Source organism: Saccostrea echinata, unplaced genomic scaffold (assembly GCF_033153115.1).
Source record: "Saccostrea echinata isolate AGI-Se365-2 ecotype Australia unplaced genomic scaffold, CSIRO_AGI_Sech_v1 ptg000003l, whole genome shotgun sequence".
NCBI classification, from domain to species: domain Eukaryota; kingdom Metazoa; phylum Mollusca; class Bivalvia; order Ostreida; family Ostreidae; genus Saccostrea; species Saccostrea echinata.
The window spans coordinates 10451939-10474085 of NW_026889752.1; the positions used below are offsets into that span (position 1 = coordinate 10451939).

The 22147-nt window shown below is 34.7% G+C and overlaps 3 protein-coding genes across 3 annotated transcripts in view; all 3 read left to right on the forward strand.

The window, feature by feature from the left end:
• LOC133178567 (anoctamin-1-like) overlaps window positions 1-18930 on the forward strand; it is a 61842-nt gene extending 42912 nt beyond the window's left edge. Inside the window, exon 28 of the mRNA XM_061313282.1 lies at window positions 18920-18930. The gene's annotated coding sequence lies outside the window, so the exon portion shown is untranslated. The remainder of the gene's footprint in view (window positions 1-18919) is intronic.
• LOC133178455 (myb-like protein X) lies at window positions 3434-6269 on the forward strand. The gene is made up of 3 exons (XM_061313152.1): window positions 3434-3788; window positions 5166-6162; window positions 6260-6269. Exons 1-3 carry the CDS (start codon window positions 3434-3436, stop codon window positions 6267-6269), a joined length of 1362 nt encoding a protein of 453 aa, XP_061169136.1.
• Window positions 6629-22147, forward strand: part of LOC133178566 (E3 ubiquitin-protein ligase RNF213-like) — a 92771-nt gene continuing 77252 nt past the window's right edge. Inside the window, exons 1-6 of the mRNA XM_061313280.1 lie at window positions 6629-6850; window positions 6970-7043; window positions 7579-7746; window positions 10393-10583; window positions 11252-11559; window positions 11806-12005. Of these exons, the coding sequence (XP_061169264.1) occupies window positions 6806-6850; window positions 6970-7043; window positions 7579-7746; window positions 10393-10583; window positions 11252-11559; window positions 11806-12005 (986 nt within the window). The 5' untranslated portion in view covers window positions 6629-6805. The remainder of the gene's footprint in view (window positions 6851-6969; window positions 7044-7578; window positions 7747-10392; window positions 10584-11251; window positions 11560-11805; window positions 12006-22147) is intronic.

The following is a 22147-nucleotide window of genomic DNA, read 5'->3' on the forward strand; positions in this document are numbered from 1 at the left end:
GAAATTATAATAATTATTTTTAACCTATAGTATTAAACCGAGTTTTGATGCTCAAGACCCCCCCCCCCCTTCCTCCATGGAAGTGAGTTGTCAAAATTTCTTAGTTGAGAAAATAAACGTTAAACTGTTTTTGGACCTCTTGGAAATAAATATTCCCCCCTGTAAAGGCACGAATATAAATTATCTGACTCGATGGGAACCCCCCTTCCCCCCGGAATCAAATGGTCGAAAGTCATTTGCAATGGTATATACCTTTACGTTATTGGTACTTTAAAGTATTATTTATCTATGTATTTTGTATTATGTATTTATTTATTTGTTTACTATAAATGTAAAAAAAAAAGTAATCCATTTTTTTTCTCCCATGAAATTTAAATAAATCTAAACAAATTAAATACTTATAGTCCCAAGCTTGTACCAGGATTGGGGGAAATGGGTTTGTTTAAAAAATCTTTTCTAAATGATTTCAATTGAACTTGCGTGCTAAACGCAGGTCTACATGTAAATTGGATACCCTCTAAATTTAATCGCTAGAATATATAAATATATAGATGTTTTACTTATAAACAAATTTAACGACGATAAAAGCAGAATTAATGGTACATGCACTTGCTTTAGAGTTCGATTTATTTATATAATTAATACAGGGTCATGAATTGTGGATGTGGTGTGCAACTGGGTGATGGAGTAAAATATTGTCCAGAATGTGGCCAGAAAAGGCAGACGGGGGTCATTTCGACCCCCACAGCCCTGTGTCCCAATACAGTCTTTGATGGGAAGAGGTCCGCGGAATCGTGTGGTGCTGTGATAGCTGACACACAGCAAAAGTGCAATAGATGCAGCTGGTTGGTGGATCCTAAAGTTTTCCTGGTGGGGTCCAAGATGTGTGACGGCATCTCGGAAAATGAAGAATTGTGCATCAATATTGTAACTTCCAGTAATAAATTCTGTGCAGAATGCGGAAAGTGTATTCATGGATAAATTTTCAGAATGATTCATCATGCCAATAACCATATGTGGACTTTAGGATGTATATCGAAAGAATTCAATTTTAATTTATTAACAAATGACAGACTAATGATATTTTCAAACATGCAATGCAGTGTATAATTTAGTTCTATGTAATGTATACATGTATAGATGTATATCAATTTTAAATAAAATATTTCTCGGATCTCCATGGGTGTATGCAGTATTTTGGAGAGAGAGAGAGAAAGAGCCTTCATTTATTTATCAATTCATTTAGTTGTTTTCTTTTTCGTGTGCATTCTTTTTTTTTTTTTAATGAAAAAAGCAAAATCGCGCATTCTGCATGAACATCATCACATTAACTGATCAGAACTGCATAAATATCACATTCTGACGGATATTTTTGCATTTTGATAAGCTATCGTGTTTTTAAAAAAATCATAGAAAGTGGATGAAGGGGGGGAGGGGGGGTTACATATACAAGTACTTCGAGTACATGTTTTACTCGATCATGGGTGTCTTCTTCCAACACCCCCCCCCCCCAAAAAAAAAAAAAAAAACGCACTTATTTTTCTGTTTTAAAGTTCATTTTTAAAAACGAAAGACATCGTCGGTAACCCACGGGTGATTCACATTGATTCTCTCTAGGTAGGTTGTGGACTCAAAACCGTGATTTGCGACGATGAGAGAGAAGATCTGAGTATCTCGGAAATAGTAGGTTTGGTCGTCTTGGGTTTTCTAAATGGGGGAAGATTCCCGCGATCATGCCGTGGAAAACAAAAACGAAAGTGGGCTTCTAAGGAAAGACCCCATTGTTGATTAATTTTAGTTTAGGCTTTGTCAGTGCATGATTCAGCAAGAATGTTTTAAAGTATTTCAGTAAGTACTCAACTCATTCAGGTTTATCGAATATCTTTGCTGAAGAATTATTTTAAATGCTGCCAAACTATGAAAGACACATTGTCAGCATTTTTTTACTTGTAGTTGTACATGCCTTTCTACGTAGTGAATTTTTAATGACATGAAAAGCTAGTCTAATGCCAGGAATGTCTCGAATGTATAAAAAATCGGTAAAATATATTAATTTGGTTAATGAAAAATGTTGTCACCTAATGATGGCACATATATGATAAGGAATAAGATTTCGTGTTACTTTCGATTTGTTAATTGTTAGTTTCCTTTTAAATTATTGGGAATTTCAAAGCCCGTTATCAGATTATCAGTCATATCGTCGACAATTTTTGAAAGCAGAATGGAAATGAAAGTTGATCACAAAACGAAGGATACATTAAATGACTTTTTTTAAGGTTAAATTAATTGTTTGCAATGTGAATACTGGATATCATCACACACTCAGGTATATTGTTATAAATCATGTCAGATTATTTAACATTTAATGTCTGATTTTGTCGCTGGTGACCGTGTCCATTTTGTATAATGATTAATGAAAAATGTTCCACCCATTTTTGTCTTCATATTTTGTTCTTTTTATTTATTTATTCTTTAATTATTAAATGGGACAAATGGAAATAGCTAAATCTATATGTACATCACTGTGCATGTTTAAAGAGAAAATAGATTTATGCGATGGCCCGTACCAGGATTTTACTTGAACTCTTGTCTAGAAAAAGCGCACTTAACCAACAGACCAACTGAGCTATATAGCCACTACCAAGCAAACATGCCTACCATCACAGTTGCAAATAAACTGTGTGAGTGAATAAAAATCCATGTATAATGAATGTAAATATTTTACACTACTTTACAATTTTTCATGAGTAATTATTTATCTTTTTGTCAATATATAATGATTGTGAGGTACTAATCACTGTTCCAAATATGGTATTCAGGTAGGTGTGTTCACCTGAGGCAAAGTTTATAGAACATGTTTCTAGAGTCCAGGGGACCCAGGTTGAAGTCCCTATGTCTGATCTACCATTTATTTTCCTGGTACATTTGGTGCTAGGTTCCATGTTCTGAAATGGACAGGACAGGTAAAAAAAAATCGGCCAGGGAAGAGCCTGGGTAGGTGTCTTTGAAGACAAAACATTTAAGGAGGGAGGAATATGGTTTATTCATTGATAGAGCACAGTAGGTAGAGCACTTTTCTAGTCTGGAGTTCATTGGGTCCTGGTCTGATGCATCACATTTTCTAGATCTCTCTTCCTGTTACACTATATTTAAGACTTCGAAAGAGGGAAGGTGATGCACCAGATCTGATACCTGTACTAAATGAAACATGATACCAAGAAAAATAGCAATAAATTTAAAAGAGAAAAAAAGATTGAAAATAATCCTTGTGGTTAAAATATTCTTTTTTATGCACAACCATATGAGAGTAAAGAAACTAAATTCATACTTAAGTTGGGGCATATATTAATGAATTAAAATTAAATTGTTACACTTTATTGGGTATTGAAAAAAGAAATTTTTTTTCCCTAGATTCATGAGATAGGAAAATATCATGCAGTGTGAATGTGGATTCCCACTGACGGGCAGTACAAAATTTTGCCCAGAATGTGGAACAAAGGTGGGAGTCCAAGGGACGGAAAACAAACAGACCGTTCCTTGTCCTAATACCATTCAGAATAGGAGGCGAGTGTCAAGTATTTGTGGAACACCAGTTGAGAACTCACAGAAGTTCTGCGTAGAATGTGGCTGGAAAGTCAATCCTAAAGTTTTCTTGCCAGGGGCTTTTATGTGCCAGGGAATCGAACAAAACAGAGAACGGTTACCATGTGGTAACATAGTAACTCCAGATGTCAAGTTTTGCTCAGAATGTGGAAATCCTCCAGGCTTTGGAGCCTCTGCTTCAACAAGTAAGAATAAAATTTAAATTCATCAGAATTCCATTCTTACGTGCTTAGGTTTGAAAATACTAGTATACTAAAAACCGCTTATTATTTGTGTGCCAGAAATATCCATGAGTTATGTAATCTTCTTCTACTTATGAATAATTCTCGTCCTGAACCATTACTTTTAATTTTGTTTATGTGTATAAAATTTCCAAGTCATGAAAAGTAATAATCACGGAGGGAATTCAAACCTTCGAATGGCAAATAAAAGATACTGTGAAAAATAATTGGTTTACAGTATGTACTGGTAGGTAGAGATATAAATACATACTTGTAATTGACTTTCTTCCCCTTTCTACATCATTTTAATTTTGGTGTCTAAGCCAGTTGCAAATTGCCTTAGCATTCACAAGTATTTCCTTGTTGCAGAACAATCTTTATACAACAAGTACAACAAATACATGGTTTTGTAACTAGAAAAAAATTTCAGTTTTCCAGTTCACATATTAGCCTTCCCACAGTCTAACAAAATGTCATCTCAGAGGAAATGATGCTTTATATTTTATGAATAAAGATTATACTCCGGATGAAGCAATGATTGAAGAAAAATTTGTTTTCAATGATTGACTTTTTCCATCTCACCTAAGAGCTTGTTGAAGAAGGAAGGGTAAATTAACTTAAGAAAACAGATCTTTCTTCTAATTTGTGTGTGTACAAATTTTTATGGAGGGGATATCTTGTCAAGGGCTGGTTTTTACCCTGGGTTTTATTCCATACACCCTGAGGCCGAAGGGTGTATGGAATTAAACCTGGGGTAAATCCCTGTACATCCTTGATTGGACCTGGATAGCGCAGTTATTTCCTATGTAACCAAATAAGTTCTTTGTAAACCCAAGTCCAACCAATGGTGTTTCAAACTACAGATAAGATTTACTATGTGCAACAAAGCATCATGACATTATGTTATTTGCTTTTTGTGAAAGCAAACTATGCATTGTGACGTCATGTTTTTTAACTCCCTGCTCAAGCTGGGTGTAGGGAAATTAACACCGGCTTAGTAACCAATCAAAGCTCGTGTTACAAGCTAGATAGGAAATAAGGTGCAATATTTCTGTTAATATAATTGTGACCATACAGGGAAACAACATCATAAGATTCAGTATGTTTAATTTTAAAAAGTTAAGCATTTGCTGGTTATAATTTCAAAGACGTGAATTCCTTTCTGACATTACCTACAGTCCATGTTTTACACAGTGCCACAAAGATTAACATTGTAGAAATTTTGTTTTAACGAGTACAGTGCAAATGTTTTTTCGCAGATAAGAAAATTTTGATAAGTAAAAGTGTACCCATTCATTTAATGCTCATTCAGTATAAATCAAGATGTGTTTTTATTTTTAGTCCCTCCAGTAGTAGAGAAGGAGGTGGTGGCAGGAGTAGAAGAGGATTTAACCCAGGGACATGAAAGACAACAGTCAAGTAACGATCAACCAGAACCAACAGACCAGGACATGGACTTTGAATTTGTGGATTTAACTCAAAGTAATGGAGGATTAAGAAGAACAGATAGTTATGAAAAAGCTACCAATTTGGAGAACAGTTCAGATTTCTGCAATGGTTTTCCAAAATTTAGTGAAGACTCAAAGTCTTCTTCTCAGAAATCTGTTACTCAGGAAGCAGAGTCTTCACCCCAGGATAAAATCTCAAAGTCGGAAGGAGGGGGAGGTGAGAGTGAGGGCATGCTTGATTCTATGGAGATTGTGGAAAAACCACCTGGTGGATGGGAGATGAATCCACCTGCTGAAAATTTCCAGGAAGATCATGGAAAGGGAGTTGGTGGTGGAAAGGAAAATGTTGGAGATGGAAAAGTGGAAAAACCCAATGAAAAAGGAGATAAGAAAATGGACCAAACAGAGGGAAATATAGAAGGCAAGACAGGTGACAGACAAAAAGATCAAGTCATGGAAATGCAACAAGAAAATGAACAAGAAGTAAAAGATAGTGGATCTCTTTCTACAGAGAACTCAGTGTGTGAGCCTAGCTGGAAAAAGAGTGAGGAAAATAAAGAAACTGATGAGCAAAATGTGATTGAACGTTTTCAGTTATTGGAGATGAGAAAACGAAAATCTCCAGAAAGAGAATTCCCAGATGATAGCAAGAGATTACACTTGTCAGTGGAAGGTGCCAGAGATGATAAGAATGGGAATAAAGCTGATGGTTCACAACCAAATGAAGAAGAGAGTGTTGAGGAGGGGAATGATGAAAATGGAGAGGATGAAGAGGATGATGATGATGATGAAGATGATGATGGAAATGATGAAGAAGAACATTCTGAGAGTATAGGAAAAAGCGGAACAAGCAAAAAGAAAAAACATCAAGGACGAAAGAAGAAGAAAAAGTTAGAATACCAAAAGAAGAAAGGGCAATTGCCAGCAAAATCAGCTGACAACAATGCAAGTGAGAATGAATTTGCTTCATCTCAAAAACTTGAGAAGGGAAAGATAGAAAAATCAAAACTATCTGATGTACAAAAACCACAAGGTAAAAATGACAAAACAGAAGAAAATAGGAAATTAAAGTCACAAACTTTGAAAGAAAGTAAGGGGTCTAGAGAATCTGGAGATGATAATGGACAAAACAGCAAAGAAAGGACTCCACCATCAACATCTAGAAGTCATCTGTTATCAACTGGAGATACACTTTCATTAAGAGGAGGTCAAACTTCATCATTATTTGGAGGTCAGCCTCAGTCTTCTGGAGGTCAGCCACCATCTGGAGGTCATCCTCAGTCATCTGTAGGTCAGCCACTGTCTGGAGGTCAGCGACCATCTGGAGGTCAGCCACCATCTGCAGGTCAGCCTCAGTCATCTGGAGGTCAGCCACCATCTGGAGGTCAGCTTCTATTTGGAGGTCAGCCTCAGTCATCTGGAGGTCAGCAACCATCTGTAGGAGGTAAACAGTCATCATTTGAAGGGAATAGTTCACAACAGAAAACAACAGTAACTACACAACCAGGGAGAGTTGAAATTCCCGTTGTTTTTATGGGAAAAGATGATAACACAAATGTGCAGAATAAATCAAATGAGGTAATGAAATGTTATTCAATGATTTTTATTTATTCATATTATTTACTTGTCAAAGATTTGTTTTGTTTTAAAAAACATTTTCCATCATTTTGACACTTATTTTTTCAATATTATTTAAGGACAAAGGAGATTCTTCATCTTTCAAAGAAGAAAACCAAAAACTCAGCTATGCAGCAGCAGCTGCATCAAATCGGTGAGTTAACATCAACTGTGTAAAGGAAAGGCATTCTGAAGTACATGTGTAGAGGAGTGTTTTAAGAAGATTTGTAGAAAGATTTTGGAGTTGGTACATTTCTCGAGTAACCATAATCCTCATCTGGACCACATTAAATTTTATTTTATAGTACAGTTTGGGATAAAATATCAGTTTTAACTTCTTTGATTAAGCTGCAGTTCAACAAATTGCATTTACATCTATATCCACCTTTACAGTAAATGAACAAATCTAAAAATTCACTATTTTGTTCCGTTAATATACAAGGTAATTTTCCAAGACTTATCAACAATTAGATCAATTGATTATCGGCAAACACAGTCGCTGCAAATTTTACATCCAGGTTGAGATTCACTCATCACTAAATTATGACCAGATATGGTCCCATAATTTTATTGGCATACATTTTTTGTCATTTTGCATTAAGTCCTAATGTAGTGAAGTACATGTCAGACAGAATTATGTTTTCATTGTAATTACTTTTAATAAATACATTTTTATTTATTACATTTAGACCAGTTACAAGGAGTTTAACAAGGACTGCCACAGTTGAAGTGCATTTCCATGTCTTGGTGTCAAAAGACCTTGTAAAAAATCCCAATGGAGATTCTGTTTTCATCTCATTTCAAGACACATTTTCTGGCCAATGGGATTTACTACGTTACAGAATGCACCCTAAGGAGTGAGTCTTATGGCTTTGTTTTCAAAAAAGTGATCAGAGGTCAAAATTACAAACTACTGTAAATCACTTTTTATTCAAAAGAACTTTATTTTCACATAATTATGCATGTTTGTCTGCTCGCAAAAATTTCATTCTCACATATTTTTAGCTCCCCTGAGCTGAAAGCTCCAGTAGCTTTTCTGATAACATTTTGTCTGTAGTCCGTCTGTCCGTATGTCTGTCATCTGTCCGTGTGTCTGTCGTCTGTCTGTAAGCTTTTCACATTTTCGACTTCTTCTCCAGAACCGCTGGGCCAATTTCAACCAAACTTGCCACAAAGCATCCTTGGTTGAAGGAGATTCAAGTTTGTTCAATTGAAGGGCCCTGTCCTCTTTTAAGAGGGAGATAATTAAGAATTGGTGAAAGTTTCTCAAGAACCATTGGGCCAGAAAAGTTGAAACTTATGTGAAACCTTCATTTCATAGTGTAGATTGTAATTTGGGCAAATCATGACCCCCGGGGGTAGGATGGGGCAACAATGGGGGATCAGAGTTTTACACATGAATATATAGGAAAAATCTTTAAAAATCTTTTCGAGAACAAGAAAGCCATGATTAGTCTTATTGATATAGATCATCCTCAGATAGTGTAGATTCAAGTTTGTTCAAATCATGACCCTTATACGTATCGATATTTAAGAATGTATCGTATCGAAAAAATAACTTCCAATACGTATCGGACAGGCAGATTTTCTGATAATTCTGTGAAAAAGTTGGGAATTAATTTCAATCACCAAAGGTTATATTTTCCCTGTTTTGAATTAAAATAGATCAATAATGATATAACCAGTAAGCAGATAGCACATCTTAGATAAATATTACAAAATACATAGACAACTTTATTTTAACATGTTGATTTCACAGTCATTAAAAGTTTGAATTTGAAATGTAATTTGTAATGACAGTGAGACAAGAACTTTGAAATGGATTATAAAACAATAATTTTTTGTTTTAAATTCATGCATTAAATGATTTATAAGACTTTTTTGATAGACTTGTTAAAGAATCCAATATATCGGATATCGCATTATAAAATATTGTATCGTATCATATCGATTTTTTTTGCTCAATACACAGCCCTACCCGGGGGTAGGGTGGGGCCACAATGGGGGATCAAAGTTTTACATAGTAATATATCGGAAAAATCTTTAAAAATCTTTTCAATATCAGGAAAGCCATGATTAGTCATATTGATATGGAAGCATCCCCAGGTATTGTAGATTCAAGTTTGTTCAAGGCATCCTCCAGTAGTAGGGTGGGGCCATAATGGGGGATCAAAGTTTTACAAAGAACATGTATAGGAAATATCTTTAAAAATATTCTTCTCAAGAACAACAAAGCCATGATTAGTCATATTGATATGGAAGCATCCTCAGAAAATTAAGGTTTAATTTCATTCCAAACATGGCACCTGGGGGTAGGGTATGCCTAGAACAGGCAATCAAAGCTTTTTACATATAAATATATAGAAGAAATCTGCTGACGAAGAACAGCAGGGCCATATTGACTCAGATGAGTGTTGTGGCCCATGGGCCTCTTGTTGTATTGATAATATTATATACAACAATAACCACAGCTTGCCAAAATTTTGTCTCATTTTTAAATACCAATTATGAATTAGCTTTCTCGCGAAAATAAGGTATACATTTATTTTTGTTTTGCATATATTTTGAGCATTATTCTTACAGTTTAATCTTATTATATGTATTGGTGACCCACTCTGAGGGTGCCTTATAGTGATCAGTTTGTCCAGCTGTCTGTCTGATATCACTTGTCGGGAGATATTTAGCTCACCTTAGCGGAAGGCTCAAGTGAGCTTTTCTAATCAAAATTTGTCCTTTGTTGTTGGTGTCATTGTTGTAAGCTTTTCACATTTTCATCTTCTTCTTCAGAAATGCTGGGCCAATTTCAACCAAACTTGCCATAAAGCAACCTTTGATGAAGGGGATTCAGATTTGTTCAAATGAAGGTCATGCCCTCTTTCAAGGGGAGATAATTAAGAATTAGTTAAAATTTAATGACATCTTTCAAAAATCTTCTCAAAAACTAGTGGGTCAGAAAATTGAAAATTATGTGAAAGTTTCATTACATAGTGTGATATAAGTTTGTAAGATCAAAGGTCAAGATATGAAAACACTTCTGTGAAAAATTGGTGTCTGGAGATCTTATCTTTCCCTTTCGCTCAATCATATTCAAACTTTACCCATACATTGTGTGTGGGGAATGAATGTGCAGTGACCTTGAACCAAAGTTCTTGATCAAAGGTTAAGGTCAAGGATCTCTGAAAAAATCCTTGTCAGGAGTTTATTTTCTCTCCCCTTGGCCCCTTCTCTTCTTGAAATCCTTATCATTAAATATTGTTTTCTCAACTTTGTCCCATCTGCCTTATATTTCACAAAAAGTGCTCCCATGAGTTTTTAAAGATGTTGGGTAAAGGTCAAGGTCAAACTCAAAGCACAGTCTTTACAAGTCCCTTTCGTTCTAATGTCCCTTACTGAAATCAGGACCCTGTGAGAGGTCATCTTCTGAATGATATCTTGTTTTATGAATGTTGGTATAATTATGATTATGAGCTTGCATATGAAGAGAAGATCGTTTTATTTTTCAGCATCACAGAAACTAACTATGTCTACTATGAAGTTGCCATTCATGTACCAAGGAAAGTAGCCCATCAGACATTGTATTATAACTACTCTGTGTTGCCAGATGGACTCCAGAGCTGGGAGTGTTTTGAATTTGTCTATGATCACAGATACAATTACAGAGCTGCAAGGCAATTAGTCATTCCTACAAATACAGGTACATCTACTCAGGGAATTCCTGATTTTTAAGAGCTCCAGTGAGATATATTAATATCAGTCAAAAGAACATCTTGAAGAGAAATAGAAATTTAAATGCTAGAAAAAGTATAACATTTCAGTCTATGTTCCCATTTTGAAGAGGGATATCAAGGTCATTATGCAATGAGAGGCCTATGGTCATCAAACCTGGGAATTTGTTGCATCTACTGGGGGAAGATATGTTGCAAACCAAAAAGTAGTTGGTGTGGTTTGCTCATTCAAGGGGGCGGGGGGGGGGGGGGGAAATTGCAAGCCAATAGTTGGTGGTGTTGACCTCATTATGAAATTTATTGCTCTAGATAGTCATTGACAACATATTTTGCCTTCAGTGAGACCTAGATCATTCAGAGGGATGGGGTAGTAGCACATTTCAGGATCTGTATCTTGAACAGTTTTAGAGTAAAAATTAGCAAACCTTATCAGTTTACGGATCTTAAAAAGAAGTTGTGTCTTGAAAGTGGGTCATGTTTGCCTCTCTTTGTAATTTTGGTAAGTCAAATAACATCAAAATCATATCTTGCACAGCAAGGATCATGGTATTTCATGGTCCTAAAATAGTTTATGACAACTTGTTTTCCTGAAATGCATGTCTTGTTCCCTTGCATTGCACTTTATTTCTATTCACAGAATCTTACAATCGGTTCGATGGAATTGTTGTTGGAATTCCGGATGAAAGCAGGTACTACAGGTTTCTCATTGGCACTTTCAAAAGTGATAAGTATGAAGAGGATTTAAACCATGACATGGTTTTTGCACTGAAGTATTTTTTTCCAAAGTGGAAAGGATTCATGTTAGGGAAAAACTTGCCCAGTCTTACATGCAAAGAGGCTGTGGATTGTGTGGAAATGATTCACAGAGGTTTCTGGCTAAACTATGGAGAACGCTTTAAAATGTGGAGACAGGATTATATGAAATTTAAAAGACATATTGGCATGGTAAGAAAGGATTAGAGTATGTGCTCATATTTTAATTATAGCTGTTATTTGACAAACCTAATTAAGAATGATTCTTAAAGTTTCCATTGATTTATAATATCTAAATAGACTTTAATTTTGTGGTAAAGTGACTTAATCTTTATGACTTTTAATTATTGAATTTCATATATGAGTTGTTTGATAAAGGGAATTTATAAGAATATATGTAAGAATAGCCTAACATTTTTCTGAACAACTTGCTTGTAGGCCTTCTGGGATATGCTGATGCCAAAAGTTGAAGAGTTTGTGAAAGAAAGAGAGAAAGATCCAGTTTCAGCAATGGCCATTCTGTACATCATTGACCGTTTTTCTCTGGACATAAAACCTGGTGCATATTCCCCATTATTTGAAGCACTGGTTCAAAATGACATAGATTACAAAGAGGTCATCAGTAATTTTGATGAAAAGTAAGAGCAATATCACTATTTTCTTGTTTTGTTAGTTGGGATACTTTTCCTTCCCAATTTATCCATTCTTTATACAGTCCCTGAAACATTCTAATTTCCCATTTTTCCATTCACTCACCGTGTGCTCAGCGTTCACAGTTTTGCGTTCAGTGTTAACCATGGATATATGTACTTCAGTCGCTGCAAAATTTAGTTATTATGTCAAAAACGAAAAATCGTTAACAGAGAGATGATACAATATGTAATCCATAGTGTTGTACCGATAATCAGAAAACATCGATTGTCGACGAAAAAAATGCCACCGATTCCGATGATCCATTATAATTTTTCATAATCAATCATTGGAAATATATACTTCTAATACAATACATTCCTGAATTATCCATTTCTGGTTTAAAATTTATTTCTTCTTAATGAAAGAAAATGGCGTCTGCATCTGATACTAGCCAGCTAGCACAAAGCAGAAGTGATTAAGAACCGAAAGGTGCATATATAGGGCCTAAAAAAAATTGTTTGTTTTCTGTAACCTGACCGACCCATTCAATTTACCCCCGGGTGGATTTTTTTTTCTGCCAAATCGGTGTTTGCTCTTTGGTTTGATCAATCGGCTGATTCTTTTTACTCAAAAAATATTAATTGTATCTTTTATTTAAGATATAAGATATGCAACTTAGTCAACATTTACCTTAAATATAAAGAGTAATCAATTCCCCCCACAACTTTTTGAAGTTCGTTTTCTGCTGCTTAGCAGCCATGTTGGGTGTCCACTGTAAATATAACACCTGAATAATTCAGTTCCGGGATGTTTGAACCCATTATTCATAAGCAAAAGAAAAAAAAAATCCCGACCTACCGAACCTTGATTTTATGGAAATGTTGCAGGAAACAAATAAACATAATTTTTTAGGCCTAGAAAGTGTAAAAGAAGTAAAACAACAAAGAAAATAATATATATTTTATATATTCATGTTAAAGAAATAATATGAAATAATTGTAATAGTCTGCTTTTTGTATACAAAACTATGAAATCTGATTATAATCGGTAAAATCGCACCAGAAGCAGTAACCGATTCCAACCGATGATCGATTATGAAAATTAACCGATGTCCCATCACTAGTAATCCAAGTTGATTGATTAATCAACTGCAGCATAATTACCAAAATATTCATTTTTAAGATGTTTGTTTTCTTCAATTACTATAGACTGAAATACATTTTAGTAGTATTACGGATTAAATGTACAATGATAGTGTGGTTAAAAAATATTTATTTAAATTATGTAGAGCTGAAAGGGTATTAGATTTTTTACTTTACATATATAGCTAAAGTCTATGGTTAGAAAAACAATTCTTTCCTACAATGAAACAATTGATGTTCGCCTTTCGATATAATTAAGACCCCTCTTTTTTCCACTTTGTCAGTATTTGCAGTATATTGTGATACTTAGTATTGTGATTACCTTACAGTTATCTAACTTAATGCAGCTCTTTTGCGGCGAAGTCAAGAAAACTCTCAATCTCGCGAGATTTCCGGGGCATAACATTGTTTTCGCTAGTAACAATCAAATGATTCGAACAATCAGTATGCCGAAAGTACAATGTGTTGCAAAGGTTTGAACTACAAATAATTGGTTGTCTAACTAGAAATGTTTTGAGTTTGTAATCAGCTTCCAAAAGTAATGATTATCAGAAAGAAATGCTTGAATTTAATTGGAAGAGTCGGCTTAGTGAAAAGTATGAATAACAAGAGGCCCAAGGGCCTTAACGGTCACCTGAGTATAATACAACAATTTAGAGGATCCATAGAGTATAAAATGAACTGAAAGGTGAAGCTTTGTTGCCCAAAAGCAAGAAAATAGGGTGATCAGGATCAACAAAATAATTAGTCTAGTATTCATTAACAGTTCATAAATTAGATTCTAATCTGTTCCCCATTTATCACTATCACCATACAGTATATTAGCAAACTATCAGTGCTTCTGTACTATTTTAATTCCTTGTTGAAATTTCTTACATTGGCTTGTCTTGGTCTTTGATGAACATTTAAAAAGACAAGTTATTTTTGTCTCATTTTTATTTATCTATTACTTACAAGTATACCTGATCATTAAAACTATGAAAGTACTTTTTGTATTATACAATAAAAATTCTTGCATAATTCTCTTATTCTATTAACCTTTCAAGTACATTATTTACAGTGATTAATTATCAAAAGTAAATGGCAAAGGGGAATAACTCCTCTCAGTAGAATACAAATTAATAGAGCCCTGGCCAGGACCAGAACACTTGACCAAATGGTCCAGATGTTCAAAAATCTGGTAAAAATACTCTTCCTTATTAAAACTTTTACTCTTTTTGCCTCTGATATGCCCAGGTGCAGAGAAGATTTTTAAAGAAATAATGCATTTTATTACAGATTCACTATACTATCAATAGACCCCCCCCCCCCCCCCCCCCCTCCCCAGCAAGAAACACCAGATCCTCTCACCCTGGGACCAGAAGTTTGCTCATCATAAGTAATCACTTTGTTTATCTGCTTAACACTAAGAGTAGACAGGATTATTCAATAGAATTAATGCATTTTCACTATATTATCAAGAGCCCCACCCTTACACCAGCACATCTGACCCAGGGGTCATGCAATTCACTACTCTGGAAGAAGCACTCTTGCTCATCATAACTATACACTTAGCTTCACTTTCCACTTTATATTTGTGTTTCATATTGTTTTTGTTATGTTTTCATGTTGACGTAATGTGCAGTATACTAAGATGCAATAAATTTGAAAATTAAGGTTGATTGTGATGTTGTCTTTTATACTAAAATGTAACTGATGATTATATCAAGCATTTCTGCCAATTTGATCAAATTTAAAGAAATTTTTGTTTGGACCCCCCAGCCTCCATAAATAATTTCTCTGATTATTTATTAATTATTGACTTTTTAACCAGCAGCAGAAAAGAATATTTTCAAAGAAATTTTGCTTTTTCACTATATAATCAATAGAGCCCCCCCCCCCCCTTTTCACCAGAACCCTTGACCTTGGGGCTATGAAATCCAAAATTTTGGAAGAAGCACCCTTGCGTATCATAACAATGTATTTAATTTGTTTAAATAATACCCAGGAGTAGAGAAGAAGATTTTCAAAGAAATAATGCACTTTCACTATATGATCTATATAGCCCCACCCTAGCACCAGAACCCCTGACCCTGGGGCTATGAATTTCACAATTTTGGTAGAGTCACTCTTGCTTATCATAACTATGTATTTAATTTGTTTCAATAATACCCAGGAGTAGAGAAGAAGATTTTCAAAGAAATAATGCACTTTCACTATATGATCTATATAGCCCCACCCTAGCACCAGAACCCCTGACCCTGGGGCTATGAATTTCACAATTTTGGTAGAGTCACTCTTGCTTATCATAACTATGTATTTAATTTGTTTCAATAATACCCAGGAGTAGAGAAGAAGATTTTCAAAGAAATAATGCACTTTCACTATATGATCTATATAGCCCCACCCTAGCACCAGAACCCCTGACCCTGGGGCTATGAATTTCACAATTTTGGTAGAGTCACTCTTGCTTATCATAACTATGTATTTAATTTGTTTCAATAATACCCAGGAGTAGAGAAAAAGATTTTCAAAGAAATAATGCACTTTCACTATATGATCTATATAGCCCCGCCCTAGCACCAGAACCCCTGACCCTGGGGCCATGAATTTCACAATTTTGGTAGAGGGCTCAATGTTTATTACAATCATGCCAAAAGTTTGACTGCTTGATGTCCAGGAGTAAAGAAGAAGATTTTTAAAGATAGCACTAATTTTAATGGTTTTAGCCCCACCCCTCAGGCCCCAGGGGGGCAGGGACCATGAAATTCATTATTTTTGTACCCCTTCACCCATTGATGCTATATGCCAAAATTGGTTGAAAATGGTTCAGTGGTTCAAGAGAAGAAGCTGAAAATGTTCAAAAGTTTACGACCGACGCACGACGAACGACGACGGACGAAAACAGATAGCAATAGGTCACCTGAGTGCCTCAGGTGACCTAAAAATGTAACTTGTGAGAACTAGCTTCTCTCAAGTTTTATTAGCGTGGTTCAGCGAATGTTCCACAAAATATTTCACTAGGACTTCTTTCTTATCTGTCTTATTTAAATCCGCAATGATCAATCTCATGTTGTATGCAACAGCACATTGCCCCCAGCTAACAGACGTTTCCTACCTTTACAGCGAAAGAGTTCCATTAAGTTAAATAATTGCGATATCAAGACTGTAAAGTCACGTGTATTGGAGGTAATTTTTTTTGTCAGAAAATTGTTCAAAAGTTGGGGTGTGTGCATTACTTAGGAACTTAATTCAACCCCCTTTTTTTCTGGACATTTTTCTTAACTCTAGGGACGCAGCACAGTTAAGGCTACAAAAAGGGGGCGGAGCCTAATTTGTACAGGAAAAATATATGATCTCTCAGTGCAGTGAGATCAAGTACACGTTGATTACCTGGTCAGTTTTAAAACATTAAAACACATTATAGTCAATGCATTGTGATAAATTTTTTGAAGCAGGAATTACAATAATAATATTTATATGTTTGGTAGCAGAGATTATCTGAATTAATACTCAATTTCGTTTGTGTAAGTTTTCATGTGACGTCACAGTTGTTTTCCTGTGAAGCGTTTTTACCACGCTTATGTCTTATTCAACTGTGTCCTGTGTAATAATGAGGTAAGCTTCACCTTAAGATACTGCTTCAATTAATTACTACGAAGAAGGACCTCAGTTCAATCGTAAATTTTAAAATATTTATTGACAGAATTTTTTCCCAAGTGCGTTTTTTGTCGTTGAAGCCGTCTTCAAAAGTGCGTAATTTATTTAGTTCAATGACATATACATTGTGAAATATGAAAAAAATGCCATAAGAATTCTATTAACGCTATTTATATTCTGAATATTTGAAGAGCTGCATGTCCTTATACATATTTTTTGTTTGTGTTTAAAAATTCCCATTATAGACTCAATAATGGACCCGTAAACACAAAGAACTAAAACTTGATACAGACACTGTACCGTGCGATATTTGTATGGCAATACCTCTTAAACAAGTCAAGAAAAGTGATGACAGAATTGCTTTAAGATATGAAGGACATACTAAATTAAAAATATACAAAATAAGAAAAAAAATTCATTGACTAGATTTTTTTCAGCTCAAGGTCCTGTTCCTCCTTAATTTATAATTTTTAAAATATTTGAGTTTTCATGTAATGTACTCGGACATGTCTACACGTACATTGCATGGATAATTAAGTGCTGTGACTATTTTTAAATTACATAAAATTTTCCGTTCAGACAGAAAAGAAGGATTTTTCAAGGTGGTGGGTTTATTGTTGTTATTTTATGTACATGTAAAGAGAGCTAAAGGATTTAATTACTTATCTCTTTATCCTTTATCCCCCTCCCCCAGGTTTTTCTTCCATATAGAATTCTATTGTCAAATTAATTAAACTCTGTAATGAAACTTTAAAATTACCATTGTGTATATGTGTTTTTTTAATAAATTTTAATCTAATATCGATGGAGACATAATATTTTTAAGCACAGGTTCTTGTCTCTCTAATATTTTTTTTCCTAAATAGTATAATTACTGCAACGACTGCCGGTGGTCTTTAGCCATGTAAGATTAACAGATACACCACTAAGATCTCTGTAATCCTCTCTCCTTGCCCCCGACAAAAATAAAATGCATAATCATCCTCCTTCCTGCAATATACCTATTAACTTTCCATATTATAGAGGGATCTTTCATCTTGCATTCACCGTTCGTTCACTGCATTCGCGTTTGCGCTCCATTCCCACTCTGTGTTTGCTCACCGTTCACTATATCCATTCACCAAATTGCATGTAGCATTCACACACCATTTGCTCTGCATTTGGGCAGCATTCACTCACCATTCGCTTTGTGTTCACTCACCGTTCAAGTGGGAAAATAGAATGTTTCAGGGACTGTATCGACGTTGCACACGGTGTTGGTACACATTGACGTTACGTCAAAATAACGTTATTAAAGTCATAACGTTGTTACAACGTTTTAAACGTAAATTGCATATTTTAGTTGTTTAATGTGAATTCTATTTATTTTATTTTTTTAAATCTAAATAAAATAACAGAGCACAAACTTTTCAATTTTTGAATCTTCATTGAAAATATTAAGATGTACACTAAAAATCTTATAATCTTATAAATAAATTGTAAGATTTTTATTATGAAATTATCACAGGCATACATATCCCCATTCATATCCTTGATTCCTCTTTCTATTTCATTTTCTCACTTTGTACTCTCTGTCTTGCAAAGAGAAAACACATCAAGTAGCTTTCTCTTTCAACCGTTTCTCCTTCATTTTTTCCCATTAGGTCATTTCAAGTTTTCTATTTCTATCAAGCCCCGCATGCGCCTTGGTTTCTGACAACCAAGATCAGAGAAAAGCACAGAAAATCGGTTAATGCACGGTTCCAGGAATTTTTGTGAGGGGGGGGTCTAACCAATTAAAAAAATATGACTCTCGAAGTTATAACTGAAAATCCCAGGGGGGGGGGGGGGTCCGGAACCCCCTTCACGACCTCCCCCGCCTGCCTTTTTTATTGAAATCTTTTGAATTCTGTCATTTTCTTTCTACATTTTTCTAATATGTTAAATCAGGTAATGTACCTAGCATTTACAACCTTGATTTTGCGAAGGAATATATTTTTCTACGATAGAGAAAATGTGTCTTTCTACGAGAAAAATGGAAATATGAAATCAAAACATTTGAATGATGTAATTTTTATGACAACCGCTGTACAAAGTAGGATTTCCCCCATAACCAGCCCCCCACCCCGGAATCTATACTCAGGAATCTTACACTAGAGCTAATTTTCCCCTCTTTCTTTCTCAGAGTAGGTTTTCCCCTGTTTTCTCAATGCTTAAGGTATGTCACTCGTCAGCCTTTTAGAAAATTTCAGTCAGAACCTCTTACTTAAAAACTATTTATTACAATTCAATTTTTATAACATATTTAAATTAAACAATGTAAAATGTTCAACATTCAATTAAAAAACTGGTCAAAAATTCATAAAGAAGCAAGATTTATAGGAACTATTTCTTGTGGTGGAAGGATATTTAGCAGAAAATTCTGCAAATCTACACATTTATTAAATTTAATATCTTGGAACTTTAGCCTCATATACTTTTACTCAGAGAATTTTTTCCGTTATGATATGCCTGGAATATTAAATATAGGTCTCAATTTAAATTTTTATAACAAAATTTACACCTTCGCTCAACAAACTTTGCCAAGAAATGAAGATATATTAAGGAAATCGAGATAAAATTTACACAGTTTTTTGCCAGAAAATCGCATATTTTGACCAATATTTCAAAATTTACATCACTGACCCCAACTTTTTCTTTCATTATTTTAAACTTCTCGATACTTTTGATCAATCAGCACTTAAGTCGTAAAAAGTTTGATACAAGAAAATATTTTATTGCCTATTTAGTTTTTTAATACCCCAAATATGAGACTTTTTTAGTGCAAAAAGGTCACACAATAATGTACGCGCATTAATTTGCATGATTTGTTCAATGATAATTATTATTCAAACTATTTTACGTAAAATAAGATTATGTTTATTGTCATGGTTACATCTGATAAAATATGATAACGGTTAAAGTGATTAACCAAAGAGTTACAATTTAAGTGCAAAAAGGTCAACTTAATTGTACCGTAGTTCAGTTAGATGCACACTGACTCCCCATTTTCTCTGCAATTTTGAGTCATACTATATGAGTACTTATCCAAAATATACTTCTCAAAAAATCCTTGATATAACAAATTTCACGAGTGACATACCTTAAATCATATCGACATTGCTAAAGTTTATATGAAAGTCAACTGATTTTTTAATAGAAATATGAGTGTTTTCGCTCAGGAATTTTTCAAAGGATCACTTCTAGGTAAATATGTACATTGACTTATATGGCCAATATTGGTTTCAGTCTTTAGAAAAAGCTTATCGATATCCGTTCCGGTCGCTGACTTTAGGCCACATGCGTGTAGTTTCTTGTTTCTCATGTATCGTTTTAGTTCTAGTCAACTGTCTTCATATGACCCTACATCGATATTTACAGAAACATCCTTTATAAGAGGGTCCTTACTTGATGCCTGGGTAATGGCAACGAGACATAAAACCTTAACTGACCTTACCACATTCTTTTCTAATCTGTAAACCTTTCCCCTGCATTTTTGACATAACATGTCGCCAATGCACACAATTTTCCCGAGGAATGAACTTCATCTACTCTGCATAGCGCAGTATCTCTCCCAATGGCACAACAGTACTATTACCCAGATATGTTCTTGAAAGACAAACACAGTAATTTTTGCTCAGCATGATTTTTTTTCGTGACACCTTCAGTATCGAGTAACACAAAGTGAATGATTCGTGTCCTCGAACAAAGTGTGCTTACACTGAGGTATAGTTCCGGTTGATTGCGTTTAGTTAAAGAGAATTTATGATCGGCATTTCCATAAATGTCTTTTATATCAACAGCAAACATACATTTAAGGAAGAAAATAGAAGTAAAATGAAAAAGCCTGTATAAAAAATTAAATTCGTGCTTATATAGGTGAAAAATTTGAAAAAATAAAAGTGTGCCAACAGATGGATTCGAACCAGGACGCTGAAATTGTCCATGGTGAGAGTCTACAGCCTGCTTCTCTGAGCTATACTGACTACGTAAACATACGTCATAAATATACTAGTAATCCAGTATGATTGAAATAGGTTTTCGCATTTTTTGTAGTTTTTTTTTTATGAATTTCGACCCTAAGGCAGGGGTGCCCCTAAAAAATCTTGTTTTAAATCATTCTTTAGATAAAAATCTATCAAAATTTCATAATTTAATTTAGGGGTAGGTCTGCCCTGAAGGACTTCTATTCCAAAATTCACGCAAAAATTAGTGCTTTAACGGACAAAATACTGTCTTGACCAACTTTGGAGGTTAATTTCAAAGTTGCAAATAAAAAAAATTAGGTTCAAAATGCAAATTTGAAAAATTTAGACAAATATACGATAGAAAACAACTAAAGAACATTAATTTTTAAATGTGACTTTTTCAGGAAAATTGTTCTCTCCTATAGGTCAAATCTTTTGTTGTAACGAAAACATCCTTTAGTATGAAATTTTAGTAGTTAAAAAAAATACAAGTAGCACTGCTCTTGCAAGCCGTAGGATAGGATTGACCCCTCGACCACAGAGGTGTAATACTGGATAGCTTTTAAAACCCAGAAACTTGGCGAGACACCTAATCAATATTATGTACATGTAGTTTTATGAAATATAACTGGAGAAAAAAATCCATTAAAAATAAAATTCCTCATTTTTTTTAAATGAAATGTTGACACAACTAGACTTTTTTTTATTACAATTTTTGTGAAGTTTCATTAAGATTGTCTACTGCGAGAGCACCTGTGAAAAAATTACAGAAAGGACATTTTGTAACCATATGTCGCCCCCTCCCCCTCATATATACATGTAAGTACTGGCATGATATTTCATAGCAAAAGGGGTAAATTGGCTCTTAAGGGGATCGCACTTTATAACTGTTACACAGAGTAGGGATTTCCCTGGAAAATTGAATCTGGTGTGGGATTTCTGATGAAGGGGAAATTATACTCAAGAGCCAGTTTCCCGAAAAAGACTTAAGAGGGGAAAGACCAGTATAAGTTCTTGTTTTAATTTTGGGCTTTTGTACTGATATGTTTTTGTGAATCGGTAGATAGGTTCTAGCATTATAGGAGGTCGCTAAACTAAAAAAAAAAAAAATTGAATGCCTTATACTTTTCTTGTTTTTTTTATCAGCCCAAGTAGTTAAGCTCTCTTTATAAATCGGGGGGGGGGGGGGGGGGGGGGGGGGGGGGGGGGGCATTTCGCTATTAAAAACCTTACTGAATTGAAAAAAAAAAAGGCTAACCACCAAATTCAGAAACCCTTTTACTTTTTCGGGGGGGGGGGGGGGGGGGGGAGGGGGGGAGCTCTCATTCTCATTTTAGCAAAGAGAGAGACAGAGAGAAGAACAATAACATGATATGTTTA